The sequence below is a fragment of the Chrysoperla carnea genome, chromosome 2 (assembly GCF_905475395.1).
Source record: "Chrysoperla carnea chromosome 2, inChrCarn1.1, whole genome shotgun sequence".
NCBI lineage: Eukaryota > Metazoa > Arthropoda > Insecta > Neuroptera > Chrysopidae > Chrysoperla > Chrysoperla carnea.
In genome coordinates, this window is record NC_058338.1 from 71,459,148 (window position 1) to 71,475,068 (window position 15,921).

Sequence of the window (15,921 nt, forward strand, 5' to 3'; positions counted from 1 at the left end):
AATTTTAAATTAATTATTAAAATTAAGAAAACAAAATTTCTCAAACGATATTAAATTCAACGGTTAGTCGTTTACTAAACGAAGTCGTCTTTAACTATTCAGGTATAAGATGACTACAAGCGTAGTATGTACACTTCAAGTAAAAAAATTTGAAATTATACATTGATATTTTTAAGCATGGAGGCGACATGTCTAGTGATTATTGTAATTAAACGAAACTACCAGATTATAGAGTACCGAATAAAAGTGTAGTGTGTAGTGTAGTGTAGTGTAGTGTAGTGTAGTGTAGTGTAGTGTAGTGTAGTGTAGTGTAGTGTAGTGTAGTGTAGTGTAGTGTAGAAAGGGAAGTGAGTTTTAAAAGCAGGAAAAGGCATAATAACAAGAGACTCAAAACCTTATGTCAATCAGGTATAAATTGACATCGTTGTGTAATAATAGGAGTTATTATTCCTTTATAATGAAAACAATTATAGGAGAAACAATATATATTAGTAGAACATGGATTTACGTTTTTGCGTTCAGCTCAACCCCATTAGTTGAGCGTTCTTCTTTTAACGAAAGTTTAATAATTTTCCATGTGGCATATTTAATTTCAAAGCTCTGATGAAGTATCTAAAGCTCGGCTATAGAGCCTGCCGTTACACTAAATCAGAAATAGGTCGTTCAAACTCATATGTAACATATAAAGATCTACATTTTTTTCGTGAAGTACCAAAAAGTTTTTCGAAAAAAGATTTAAACAAAATTGTAAATATTTCTTCATAAGAATCAACTTTCTAATTTAAAGTGTTATTATATCTCTTAGCGTTTAGAAACTAAATTGTCTATTAAAGAAACCCGAGGAACAAGGTCCAAATGATGTCAGAACGAGCTGATTAGGTGTATAGATTAAAATGGCTCACCCTGTATATATGAATCAATATCTTAGAAATTTTTCCACGAATTGAAAGAAAAATTAATTTTTGAAATATATGGTTGCATTTTTACTAAACTAAACAATTCTTCAGTACAATACCTAAGAATTCTTTACGATACGTTGAATTTTGATGGCACACATTGTATTTAGCCTATCTAACTAAAATTAAAGTGGTACAACAGTTGGAGTTTAGGGAAGAGGGAGAGGGTTTGGTTGATGGTGCATCATTTGATATGCACTAAAATTTTGTACTCTTATAATATCTTCTGTTAGCATATAGCATACATACATAGCAGTAGTTCTCTAAGATATTCATTATAGATGCACAAGATAGAATAGAATGAATTTCTTAGTACTTTTACTCTTACCTTGCTACACCTGATCTCATTAGTGTATCTATGTATTATAGTGAGTAGTTAGTTTGTATTATTACTTCACTACTTTTATAATATTCTCATTAGTTTACATCCGCAATAAATATGACAAATTTCAATTTCCTTACTACTTATATTACACTTCTTAAACATAGACCGAATTTATTTCATAGTAACGTTATAATACCCAAGGGAAAAAAATGTCTCCTCGCACACGGTAAGAAATGCAATGCGTTCATTACAATGCTGGTATAGAGACAGATACTATAGTGCCTATGTAAGCATAAGTAATATTACAGTATTAAATATGGCTAAATATATCAGAAGTATTGTGATATTGCCAATCAATAGGGGCCTGACTGAAGGTACTTAAAAAGCGACGCTTACATACAAAACTGTGTTTTGCCAGAAAGAGACAGGCTACGATCTTTGAATTCTTAAAACTATTTCGTTTTTTAGTACGAGCGCCAAGGCAAGTTTAGACTTGTGGTAGATACTATTTGTACCTTATTTTCAACTTTGATGATGAATTTTGTTATAACTTCATGAATGTATACAAAAAATAAGAATAAACTTTTTCGATATATCCCTTGGTTTTCAGATTATCGAAAGCTAAATTATTAAACAAAATTTTTAATTTTCGATATTTTGAAAATTACTCCAGATATCCAAAAATTGTATTCTTACTTTTCGTCTTATATTGTTGGGTTATAACATAATTCACCAACAAAATATATTTTTTAATTTGTGTCCCCACAAATTAATTAGTCGGACACAACAGTTTTTTTATGTTTTCAATAATTTATTAAGGCTTTAACTTTAATTTATGTAGTTTTTTTGAACTAGTTTGGGAGAAGTTTATGAAAACATTTCATCCATGTACCGTTTTCCCATAAGACCAATGTTAAATAGGCCTTTTTGAAGTCATTTATTTATTTAAATAATGAGGCAACCCTTCCTCCTAAAATTTTCAGAATTGATTTAGACTTAGTCCTACTTCATATTAAAAAATTAAGGCTTTTATCCAAGATTGCCCTGGCGCTCGTACATCCTTAATCAATTTAAATTTTTTATTTTGTTATGGTATCAAATCTTCTTTTACATTTTTATGGGTAATGCGGCCATGTCATTATCAGCCATCAAACCAAAGTTATTGTAGTTGGAATAAAGTCAATGGCGTTAGAGATAAAAATCGAAACGGGTGACACATCTAATACCATAAACGCTGTTTTTCGTGATTAATTACCATAAATAAGCCTTAAATCATTAAGAATCCTTAGCTTATACTAACAAATTTTCAATTTTTTAAAGCAGATGTTTTCGCAAAATAAAATTTCAACACTCCCTCTATAGAAAAGGAAATTTTTCCGATTTTATGTGTGTTGAAATTTTTTTAACTGAATCCATCATTAGATGAAGCGCTCATGTGATAGCTTGGACCATTCTGTACAATATAATTTCCGGTATGTATAATAATAATATATTTCGTTTATTTAAATAAAGATAAATTAGTAAGAATTAATAAAAACAAATAAAGATGTTGAATAAAGTGAATGAATAAAAAAAAAAAAAGATATAAAAACAAAGAATATTGGTAGAGTAGGTATTAAAAGAATACATTTATAGATAGGTACACAGTCTTATATATTTCCCAATAGTATATTTCAATGTTATATTGCTGAATGACTTTGTGTTATGATGAAACAACCAACCAACTATTTATCATTTACAATTAAATTTTATCCTTCTTGAATAAAAATACTCAATGATCTATACAGGATGATCCAAGTTATAACAGCAGTACCTTAATAAATAACGGGGAAACTGTCTATTTTCTACAAGGTGTTAAAATTTTGGAAAATAAAGATATTACAGTGAATATTTCAAAAAATGTTTTTTAGAAAAATTGGAAATTTGACCATATGAGCTAAGGATTTCTCATAATTTAGGCCTATAGTGATAAATTTCTATAACCAGCCGTAGAGATATGCATGTGACATCACATCGTTTCCAGAAAAACCTCTCACGATACTGATTTTATTGAAAATACGACATATATAAGCACAGGAATATTAAGTGGTATTACAGGAGTAATAAGTGTCAAATATGCAATTTATTTTACACAGTGACAGTGTTGATTACGCAATCGTTTATTTTTTAACGTCATGTAAGTAAAAAAAGAGAGCCACTCTTACACACAACGTAATAAGAGTATCTTTCTTCTTACTTTCTCAGTGGATATAGTTTATACTGTGAACAAACAAACATATCCATAAAATATGTAACGTGTAAACTTAATATATATAAATACCTGTATACATGCTATATGTATAATGTTCTAACCTAATTTGCGCCCTCGCGGATAAACAGTAATGTTTACAAAAAATATTTCAAACAAAAGTTGTTTATTTTTTTATAATGCAAATTTTTTACATTTAATTTTTTGATCTATCTCTAACGGTTTACAAGACGGCCCTTACGGACTTTAGATCCAATTGACCTATGTTGTTCATTTACGAATTTTATCTCACTTTTTACGTCCTAAGCAAACTGTAAATATTTCAGCATGATATTTCTTTTCGTTTTTGAGTTATCGTGTTGACAAAAAGACCGATAGACAGACGGACGAACAACCGGAAATGAACTAATTAAGTGATTTTATGAACACCCATACCAAAATTTTGTTCGTAGTATCAATATTTTTAATCGTTACAAACTTGAGACTAAACCTAGTATATCTTGATTTATTTCATATCGTACATGGTATAACAAAATAGAGTATATTGTTACATATTGCTACAGTATCACATTTGATACTGTATATTACTACAGTATCACATTTGATTCAATGCGTCAGTCTTGTCACATACTTGGATGATTTTAATTAAAAGTTTTGTATGTCAAATGAAAATTATAATGATTGGCAATATTTAAATAAAAATCAAAAGAACGAAGATAAATAAATTAATTGAATTAAATTAAAAAAAATAGTTAATTCAAATATAATGAATGTGGTATTTAATAGTTTAAAATAACAATGCTAAATATAAAATTAAAAATGAGTTGCAAAGTTCATCATAATAATTACTCAAAATTACGATTGCGATTAAATTTTGAATGCTATGGTCTATATCAAAGACGTACCCAGATCACAGTATGAAGACACTGCATCACTTGAATCGACGGCATTAGCAGCAAAAGGTTATCATTTAATAAAAGAAATTGGTTCTGGTTCTTATTCAAAAGTTTTTTTATCGGAATACGTGCCACCGAATGCTTTAGTGGAAACAGCACGACAAGTATTTGCATGTAAAATTATTGATACCAACAAAGTACCAAAAAATTTTTGTAAACGTTTTTTACCACGTGAACTAGAAATTATAAGTCAATTAAAACATCCACATATAATACATGTGTGGAGTATTTTTCGACGTAAATCAAAATATTATATATTTATGCGTTTAGCAGAAAATGGTGATTTATTAGATTTTATACTAAAATTTGGTGCTTTGGATGAGCGAAAAGCACGTGTGTGGTTTAGACAATTAGTATCAGCAGTACAATACTTGCATGAAAGAAATATTGCGCATCGGGATCTTAAATGTGATAATATATTAATTACCAGTAATTTTAATATAAAAATAACTGATTTTGGATTTGCACGATATGTTATTAATATGGAAACCGGTGCTAAAACTTTAAGCGAAACATATTGTGGATCACTAGCATACGCAGCACCCGAAGTGATTCGTGGTGAGCCATATGAGCCATTAACTGTTGATGTATGGTCTATGGGTATAATATTATTCGTTATGCTGAGTAAAGTATTCCCATTTAACGATAAAAATATTAAAAGAATGTATGCAGAACAAATGAATCGAAGTTTTCGTTTTAAAGTAACTATTGCGGATACTTTAAGTGTAGGAGTGAAAAATTTGGTTAATTTTATCCTAGAACCGGATTTAAAAAAACGTTTAACTATACAACAAATTGCTGAAACTGAATGGATAGCTGGATTTCAAGTCGATACAAAGCATCATACCATACCGAAAAGTAAAGTAGTCGAAAATAATTTAGTTGCAGGAATTTTTCTTAGTGATAGTATGGAGTCTTCCAAGAATATTGCAAGGAGATAGAACCAAATAAATAAATCGTCGTTTTGAATTATTAAAAATAAATAATTGAAAATATTGAACCATTGTGTGAAATCCATGTGTCTGTTAAAAAAAGTTAATCATTATAAATCTTCATTTTGTATACACAAATGTTTAATTGAAATCATTTTCCAATAAAAGAATTTGAATAAAAGACCATTAAATTTTATTATTAGGACAACGCAATTTTTTTTTGGAAAAAATACAATCCAATTAATCTTCTATACCACAAACCATAGCAAATTGTAATAGCGTTCACTCTGGGATCCACGCAATAGCCATGACTTTAATGGTATCGACTTGGCACGGGTCTTTGGATTTTTTGCTCCTTGGGTTCATGTGAGCATCCATACTGCTAATGTAATGCAAAAAATAGGTAAATATGTACATAAGTTTTTTTTGAGTATATTTCTTTTGATTTATTGAAATAGTTTTCTCTTTTAAAAAATTTTTCAAGATTTTCGAAAGCACTCATTTATTATTTAAATATTACGCCCCTGGGAAAATGAAAATATCGACTTCTATACGACGCTAGGTTATTAAATTTTGGCAATCATTCCCTTTTTTGTCAATTGTTGGGAAATCGTTTGTGCGCCTAATTTATCGTTTACGCACCTAAATTACAACTAAAAAGCGTCTAATTTTCAACTAATTCAATTTCAGTATTTTTAAGGCTCTGCTTAAACACAGAAATTGCTTCATTTGAGGTTTCATAATATACAGTTATTCAAAGCAACAACATCTAGCTAGGCAATTAATTAATCACTTGAATTAAACAATGAGTGAATAATGTTTATAAATTTTATCTGTACCCCCTACGGACTCTCCCATGAAATTTTTAATTGGTCGTAATTTCCCAGGTCCATTTCTTACAACAAAACGTTAATAGCAATTTTAAGGCTTAGTAAGTTAAAAATATATGGCCGTTCGTTCGTTTACGATAATGAAGCCTTTTTTATCAATTTATCACTGTAATTAATACTTTTCTGTCAAAGAAATTAATAATAAATATGTTCTTAAGCAGCAATTTACAAAAAAATAACCATAACTATTTATTTTAATTTGAATGATTTTTCCATTATAACACTCTGCTTATAAAGCTTGTATGTATGTATAGAGTGTGTACCTGTTTTTGGTTTGACTTGATATATCAAGAAAACGGTAAGAAAAGTTACTCAATTTATTTCAACTATATTTATATAGGGTGAATCATCAAAATCGTTATACATAAATTTATATAGAGAAAAATTGTCCTCTAGAGCCCAAGTACCCGAATAAACGGATAATATTGTCACCGCTTACTTATACAAGTAAATCGTAAGCTAATGAGGAAATTCGCAATTCTTTTGTCAAAGATTTTTATCATTTCATTTCAGCCTTAACAGCTATTTTGCGTTCTTTATATTATTTTTTCAGTCAAAATCGGTTTTAACGATTGTGAACAATTCGGCAAACTTTATGAAAAAATGAGAATTTTCCTCTGTTTAAAGTATTTGACTAAAAATTATCTCAAAAAGAAACAAAGTAAAAAGAAACAAACAATCGACAGAGTTAATTGTTGAAATACTCTGCTTAGAAAGTGATGAATATCATTGCTTGCATAAATTAGAAGAGTTTAAAAAAACAACACACTTATGGCGGCCTTTCGGCCACCTTTTATTTGATTTTCGAAAATTTCGAAAATTTTTGAAATTATTTTCCTAGAAATTAAGCTACCTAACTCTTTTATAGTTTTGGAGAAAATGGACACCAAAGTTTTGTCCAAGACTCAATTGACCTATGCTATATATATTTACAAAAATAGACTTTATTTTTACGTCTTCCGTTCGCAAAAAAATTCCAGGTTGACATCTTTTTGCGTTTTCGAGTTACCGTGATTATAAACGAGCCGACGGATAAATGGAAATTGACAAATTAGGTGATTTTATGAACACCTGTATCAAAATTTAGTTCGTAGCGTTAATATTTTAAGCGGTTCAAAAATGGGACTAAACTTAGAATTCCTTGATATATATTACATATATACGGGGTACAATGACTTCAGCCCATACAATAAGCTTGTGAAGCGATAGATACCTATCGAAAATTTCGTTGGTGAACATATTAATAACTCTTGCTCCCGTGAATCTACTGACATATCGTGATACTAAAATTTTTACCTCGAAAACTTAATTTTTGAGCATTTTGTGTAAAGTGTATAAAACTCTGTATATGCAAGCAATATAATAACCGCAAAGCCCACTCTGTATATGCAAGCACTAATAATAACATGGTCGTAGTTGGTTGGGTTGGAGAGTTGGTTCGTATTTTCGTAAAATAAGAACGAAGAAGTATAGAGACGTAGAAGTGGATAGGATTAGAATCCCATGGGAATGAATGTATCTTTTTCACAAGCTGTAGATTACTATCCGCGAAATTGTTGTTGTTCCACCTGGTGATATAAACATCAATACTTTTCTTTTTCTTTCATTTCATCTCACACTTGTTCTTATAAATAACAGACGCAACACAAGTTAGTTATCTACTACCTATCTTTCGTACATGCATAGCCCTTGTTTAGGGTAATGTCTCGTGCCGAGGACCTGGTGTAACCCACTTGAATCACTTTTGTAGCTATATCTGTGGAGAACTATGTGAAAAAAATATCAAAATATTTTTTCTCCGGTTTCCTTTTTTTCCGGTTTAACGTCAGTTAAACAAAGTCAGTTACACGTATTTCTCATATCTTATAAATTACTAAACCGATTTTAATGAAATAATTATCAATAATAATAATCTCCTAGAGGGTATACCCTTTCAAACAAAAATATTTTCAAAATCACACAAATGAAAATTCAGAGAATAAACAATAAATCATTTTTTATTTTTTCTATATACCAATTTCAAAGAATATTCTACCCAATAAAAAAGAAATTATCAAAATCAGACAGCTCTGCAAATATAAAAATTTACGGGTTGACTAGAGAACATCTTTCTTATTGTCGGTTAATTACTGTAAATTTAGATTGTTGGTACAACGCCTTCCCTTACTTTCTATTAGGTCTCTCATAGCTCTCTTTCTCAAAACCACTCTACAGTTGTTTGTTTTTCAAATAATTCTCCTGCAATGTTATGAATTTATTGATGTTTTCTTTAATGAACACATCCATAACTGATACTGAATGGAAAAATCAATGTTTTGTTTTCCATCGATAACAATAGAATTCTTACGAAATCGAGAAACTGTTGTCTTAAAATTAAAAATTATCTATTTATATTTAACTATTAAATATGTTTGCCTTAGACAGAGGTGTAGGCGTATGTAAGAGTTAGACCAAATGTAAAAGCTTTTTTCTGTTAGGCGTACTGCAATGGTGTAGTCGTGATTTCATCTTACATAGTTGATTTTACTCTCTCAGCTATATGCAGAATTATAGTCGATTGTATGCAGTTGGAATTTCATGCGGATGTTAATTACTTGGAGTCTGCAACATCTCCACTAGATTCATTCGAAGTCACAACTGCTCATGTTTTACCTTTCGCCTGATAGGGACCCAAGACTAAAATACAATGCTTAGAATGAAGACCAAAGACAGTCAAATATAATAGGGGATCGAACTAAATTTTTTTTATCACTTCTTCAGAAAAATTATTACTTCACGAATAGAAAAGTGAAGTTGGTTTTTAAAAATCTATATTAGTTTGTAAGAAATGAACGTTTAAAACAAAAAGGAAGATACCCACTAGTGACGCCATACGTGGGTATCATCATAGAGATTACATATAAAAGTTTGTTTTGCTAAAAGAAGATGGGCAACCTGTGATTGCTTATAACTTCTTTGTTTTTAATCAATTTTAATTTCACTTTCAAATTCATGGTATCAAGTCTAATTTTAGATTTTTGTGGGTAATATGGGAAATTCGACATCAGGATTATCCCCTATTATGGTCTTTTTTTCTCATATATTTTTTGTCACAATTTTGGGAAAAATAATTTGAACTTGTTAACAAAATTATCGTCCAAATACAGATAATATTGTACGCCTATAAATGTGCGCCTATAAAAGTGGCTTCGGCGATGTCAAAAACATACAGTTTGACTCACCCAATATGCACTAAACCCTTTGGATATACAAAAATTTTAGACACAATAACCTCAAAATTTGAGTTAAATCAAGATAAAAAGATTTGATGTTTTATTGCTTTTTTCTCTGATTGAAAGCAATTTTAAAAAGTAAAGTTTTTGCATTATAAAAGTGAATCAAAATTTGTTCTTGCATAGAATGAGTTTTTTTTAAATTAGCTACTTTACGTCTTATGTTTGAGAATTGAAATAATAAATATTTTAAATTCAAAATGTTTACGTAATTTAATGTAAGCAAACATATACACCGAAGGTTTACAAATAAAGGTAATATTTTAAGATCTTTGTTGAATTTTTACGACTCACAATATAAGCTCTAAATTAAAAATTAGACAAACACAACATGGTTTTAAATTGTTCGAAACTAATGCAAATGAAAAATTCTGTGAAAATAATTTTGTATAAAATATTTGTAAGTTCTTCTAAGGCTGTTTTCACACCTCTAAGATAAAATGTGATGTACTACGCTTGTAGTGATAGAAGTAATTATGCTATAAGCATCCAAACGTGCTATAAGCGCCGCATTAAAAAAAATTACTCGAAAAATACAATTTTTCTGTGAAAGTCATTTTTTTACTTCAAGCTGGCCTCATTTTTCTACTCTATTATCTTAAATGTGCTCAGAACGTGCTGCTTTGTACATAGGAAAAAAAATCAAACTGGTTAATCCTGGTCCACGATTAAAAACAAATATTATCTCTCCAGTTGACCTGGCTTTCTCAAATTACGGTAACAGTGACACGATAATAAGGTAGGCTAGTATGCAAAATGGAAAAAATGATAAATAATATATTGAGAAAATTATTGAAAAAAAGAAGAGTCTAGTTTCTTGCGAAACTTGCGTTTTATATTTTCCTAAATCCAAAAACTTAAAAAATGAAAGAGTGTCTTGATCACAACTTCGACCCTGATTTGCTTTGGTGAGCGCATTATTCTCCGGTCAGAGCATATTATATCACATTCAAGCGGAAAAATAGACAATTATTCTTCTTCAGCTTGGAACCAATAACTTTTGCTTTATTTTCTACAGCGTATTATTCTACTGTCAGGGTACATTTAAATGGGATAAAGTTTCTCTGGGTACGGATCAAAACTGATCAATTTTTACTACTAATGAGTTTCTTTGTCCTAAATAATAATGTCCTCTCTTTGTTTGGTTTCAATCTTTTTTTCTTTTTGAACGGCTTAAGAAATCATGGTCAGCGCACTTTCCGTTCTTTTTAAGATTTTTTACATTTAGGACAATAGAAATCATGTGTTAAATCAAAATATTTTTCGCTCCAGGATTCTCTAAACGTATTGTAGTAATTAAAGCAAAATGGTCTAGGGGAGCGATATAATTCGTTTTTGCTCGTGGTTAACCAGTTTGATTTTTATACCCTGTATATATGAAATAATTATGAAGTTATATAAATTTCAGTCATAAGTTTATAACGTTTAGAAATAAAACACCCTAAACACTTCTCTTTCACTAATCAAAGTGGATACGCGACATTACACTTAAGATTTCAAATTTATGATTTTGATTTTCGTGGTGAAAAAACTGCTAAAATATGGTGAAGTGTGAATAATAGATCCTTTTAAACAATATTATATTGTATGTACTTATTTCGTAGAATGATTCTGATTTTATGTTTTAAAAACTTTATTCTAGTTATTCAGTTGTATAAAATTGTAGTAAAATACCTAAAATTAGAAATAATTTGTTATATTAAAAATACAAACTATAACTTTACAAATAGAATAATTTAGACATTTTGTAGGTATTTTATATCAATACTTGTAGGTATAAAGCTAGCGTGGACATTTGGATTTTTATATAACAAGCATATGAGCATAGTCTTTAGGTAGTTTAAAAACGTTGTGAAAGACATTCAACAATGCAGCATGTTTGACTTCCGACACTTTGATGACGAAAGCTTACGAAAGTGTCGGAGTGTCAATTACAATAACAATAAGTTGGACATACGAGTGCGACCCATAAAGTCCACACTTTCAACTTTATAGATGATGAAAATAGCTTTGTGTTGAAACATTTTTGTGTTCACCAAATTATAAATTGGGTAAACCCCTTATTAAAATGGGCAACTCTCTCAATATCGCCCTTGATCTATGTTGATTACGTAAGGACTGCACATATACAATAATATTTATTAGGTAGATGATGATCGAATCTCAAAGCTTCTTTAGTATAGATTAAGGATGTACGAGCGCCAAGGCCCTTTTTTTACATGAAGTTGGGCTAAGTCTAAATCAATTCTAAAAATTTTAGGGGTTTGTCCGATAATTTAAATAATTAAATGATTTCAAAAGTAGGCATATTTAACATCGGTCTTATAGAAAAACGGTCGATGGATGATATGTTTTCATAATTTTATCCAAAACTAATCGGTGGAAATTAAAAAAAAAAAAAACTATTTAAATTAAAGTTAATAAAAAAACAAGTGAAAACAAACAATTGACTGAGTTAATTGTTGAAATCCCATGCATAGTCAGTGTTGATTTCTTTATCACATTACACATACAAACATGTGACACATACATAACTAATAATCAAGTATAGTACATATTATAAAATTTCCGCCTAATTGGCGCCCTCACGGGTAAATAGTGATGTTAACGAAAAAATGTTTCAAACAAAAGTTGTTTAATTTTTGATAAGGAACATTTTTTACATTTAACTTTTTGTTCTATCTCTAACGGTTTTCAAGATGGGTCCTGCGGACCCAAGACCCAATTGACCAATGATGCTCATTTACGAACATGACCTCACTTTTTACGTCCTGAGTACGCTGTAAAAATTTCAGCTCGATATCTTTTTTCGTTTTTGAGTTATCGTGTCCACAGACGGACGGACGGACGGACAACCGAAAATGGACTAATTAGGTGATTTTATGAACACCTATGACTAAATTTTTTTCCCAGCATCATTATTTTTAAGCGTTACAAACTTGGGACTAAACTTAATATACTATGTATATTTCATATATACATGGTATAATATACATATATTTTCAATTTTGATGGTGAATTATGTTATAACTTTTGCTTTTACATGTGGGAATATAAATGATGAAAAGCCTTAAAATGGGAACGCTACTTAAAAAAATGATCAAAAATAGGTTCGAACAAATTAAGTATTAAGCAAAACCTCTCTGAAGTGTCAAATAAAGAAAATATATAATCAAGGATTTTTATACCGAATATTTACTTAGAAGTTTTATTTATTTATATTTAAGTAATTTCGTAAGTTATTTCTTTTGTTTATAATTTACGATTGTTGTTTCTTTTAATCTCAATTTATTATTATTATACCCTGTATGTATGAAATATATATCAAGGTATACTAATTTAAGTCTCATATTTGTAACGATTGGAAATATTGATGCTACAAGCAATGATCCGTCTATCTATTTGTCCGTTCGTCAACACGATAACTCAAAACGAAAAGTGATATCACACTTAAATTTTTATAGCATGCTCAAGATAAAACTTGAGTGCGTAAATAAATAATATAGGTTAATTGGATCTTGCGATCGTAGGACCCATCATGTGAACCGTTAGAGATAGAACGAAAGTTTGTTTTGTTCGAAAATTTTTTTTGTAAATATTATTAATATCCCGTGAGAAAAGAAATTAGGACAAAATTTTAAAGTCCGTCTTCTCTATAAAAGACCAAGAGTTGAAAATGTACAGATAGAACAAATGGAAGGCGGAAAGCCGCTCGCCATAAATGTCTTTGTTTTTAAACTTCTCTAATTTATTAAAAATAATGTAAGCATGGATAATCAACATTGGCTATACAGGGTATTTCAACAATTAACTCAGTCATTTGTTTAATTTCTCTTTTTTTTAAACTCTTCTCCCACCTAGGTATATGTAAATTTTTTTTTACGAAATTGATAAGTGGGAGTTGCAACTCGCCAACTGGCGATAATAAATCGTACTAATTAAAATCAGAAGTACATCCGAATTCAGTAGTTACAATTTCGACTACCAGATGGCAATATCTGTACTTACCATTTTTTAAGGACAAAAAATATTTTCAAATTCAAATCACACAAATCTTGCCACTTGGAGATAAAAATTCATTAAACAGGAAGTGAACCGCTTTTTTAGTAGTTCCAATGTAGACCACCTGATTACTTACCATTTATCAATTCTACTTGTACTAAATTTTGACTTGGTACATATAAGTTGAAAAATTATACGCTAGCCTTATACTTATTACCTCCCTTCTTTCTGAATACCTACCTACTAAAATTTTATATTACAAGTTTTCTTATGGTTCGAAAATCGTTCGTTACTTGAATTAAAGATTTTATAAAGTTTTATTTATTCTAGTTATTTCTTGAAAAAAGTTTTTTTATCTTATAACCGTATACCTTCATAAATACTTTCATCATACATATGTGTCCGCATGCCTGTCCGTGTCCGTTGTGTATTTGGACAACTCGAAAGTAATTCAAATGAGTAGTGGTAGATATCGAATCGATTTTTTCATGTTATCAATATACTTTTGATTTATTTGTGTTAGCTAGTAAAGTATAGTTTATGTTGCTCTCGTTTTATTTTGAATCCATTAAGACGATCAAAAAAACGGCAAAACTACGAAAATCTAAAGTAAGATGGATCGAGATGTATTAGATTCTAGAAGACATTTGTAAACTGTGTGAACATTGAAAACTATGGGGATATAATTTTCCTCGTTCGTGTATTAAAAAAATATAAGCTTTGCAATGCACTATTTTAGACAGTTGAAAAAAAAATTACTCTTCAAATGTGCCAAATGAACTGAATATGGTTACTCACGGGGTCGCTGATCCGGTGTCTGATTTCAAATTCCTCGAAGTACCCGGAGACCTGGGTATCCTGATTTCAAAAGCAGAAAAAATATTCTTCAACTTTTTTTATTTCATAAAATTTTTTTTTTATTTCATAGAAAGAATGCAAAGTTTTGAAAAAATACATTTTCTAATTATTATTTAAAATGTTATGTGTACAAAAAAGATTTTTTTTAAATGCACAAACGAGGAAATAATCTCCCCATAATTTGCAATGTTTACAAAGTTTATAAATACCTTCTAGAACCTAATGGAAAAAACACAGAATCATTTAATGCAAAAAATCTTTCTACACAAAATTCGCTAATAATCTGTCGAAAACAAGAAAAAAAAGTTTTTCGATATAGCTTGATCACCTATTCTTTTAAATAAAAGGCGAAAAAATGATTTTGAACGTGCTGGTGTGTCTGTAATGTGAAAAATATCACTAAATTTTTGTTTTTACGAGGTACCTCTTCAGTTTGTCTGAGTAGATTGTGAATCATCTATGCTAATAGATACGAAACAAATTATGATTGTTTCATTGATTTTAATTAAAACAAGTGAAAATACATAACTGACGGAGCTAATTGTTGAAATATCCTGTATCGACAATGTTGAATATCAGTGCTTACATTATTTTTCATAAATTAGAAAAGTTGAAGAGAAATTTTCATCTCTTTTTTTCTTTTATAGCTTTGAAGAAAATGGACACTAAATATTTTCTTTAATTTACACCCGTACGGGAAAACAATGATGTTTACGAAAAAAAGTTTCAAACTATGATAGGCCCTTTAAGCTTCAGCTTGATATCTCTTTTCATTTTTAAGTTATCGAGTTCACGGATAGCCGGACAAAGAAACGGAAATGGTCTTATTAAGTGATTTTACAAACTTAGTATACATATGTGATTTTACAAAAAAGTATTGGTGAACTAAAATTATTATACCTTGATATATATTTCATATATATAAAGTACTAGCTGTTACCCGCCCGCTTTGCTGGGCACATCCCCACTTGCACCCCTCCCTCCACATTTCCTTGCGTTGGATAACAGTTTTGTAATGTACACAATGTACAGTAGAGCTGACCTCTACTTGGCAAAAGGAATATTCCTGCCAAATTTCAAGTCTCTAGGTCTTATAGTTCCAGAGATATCGTGATGAGTGACTATATCTATAGAAAATCTCCTATATATTTATAGATAAAAAAATAGTAATCTTAAAAATTAGTAACTAGTCAAAAAATTAAAAAATTCCTGATTTTTGAAAAAATAACTAATAAATTCATAGAAATTTATAATAAACGTAGATAAAACGTTGAGCGTTGAGCCATTCATTTATAATAATAATAATAATAATACAGTTCATTTTGATTGAATACATAAAAATGAAAACATAAATGATTATAACTGAATGTAACACGTGACTCAATTACAAATAAAATGGTCAAGTGGGAATTTTTACATAAAACAAAATAAATTGAGTATGTAGTCAACAACAGTTGGTAAGTAAACTCGTAATGAAATCTC

At 29.6% G+C, this 15,921-nt stretch overlaps 1 protein-coding gene across 1 annotated transcript; it reads left to right on the forward strand.

Annotated features, from left to right (window-relative positions):
• Positions 1-4,325: 4,325 nt before the first annotated feature.
• On the forward strand, positions 4,326-5,426 carry LOC123292904 (testis-specific serine/threonine-protein kinase 3-like). The gene has a single exon (XM_044873618.1). The coding sequence runs from the start codon at positions 4,413-4,415 to the stop codon at positions 5,424-5,426; it is 1,014 nt and encodes a 337-aa protein (XP_044729553.1). The 5' UTR covers positions 4,326-4,412.
• The last annotated feature ends 10,495 nt before the right edge of the window (positions 5,427-15,921 follow it).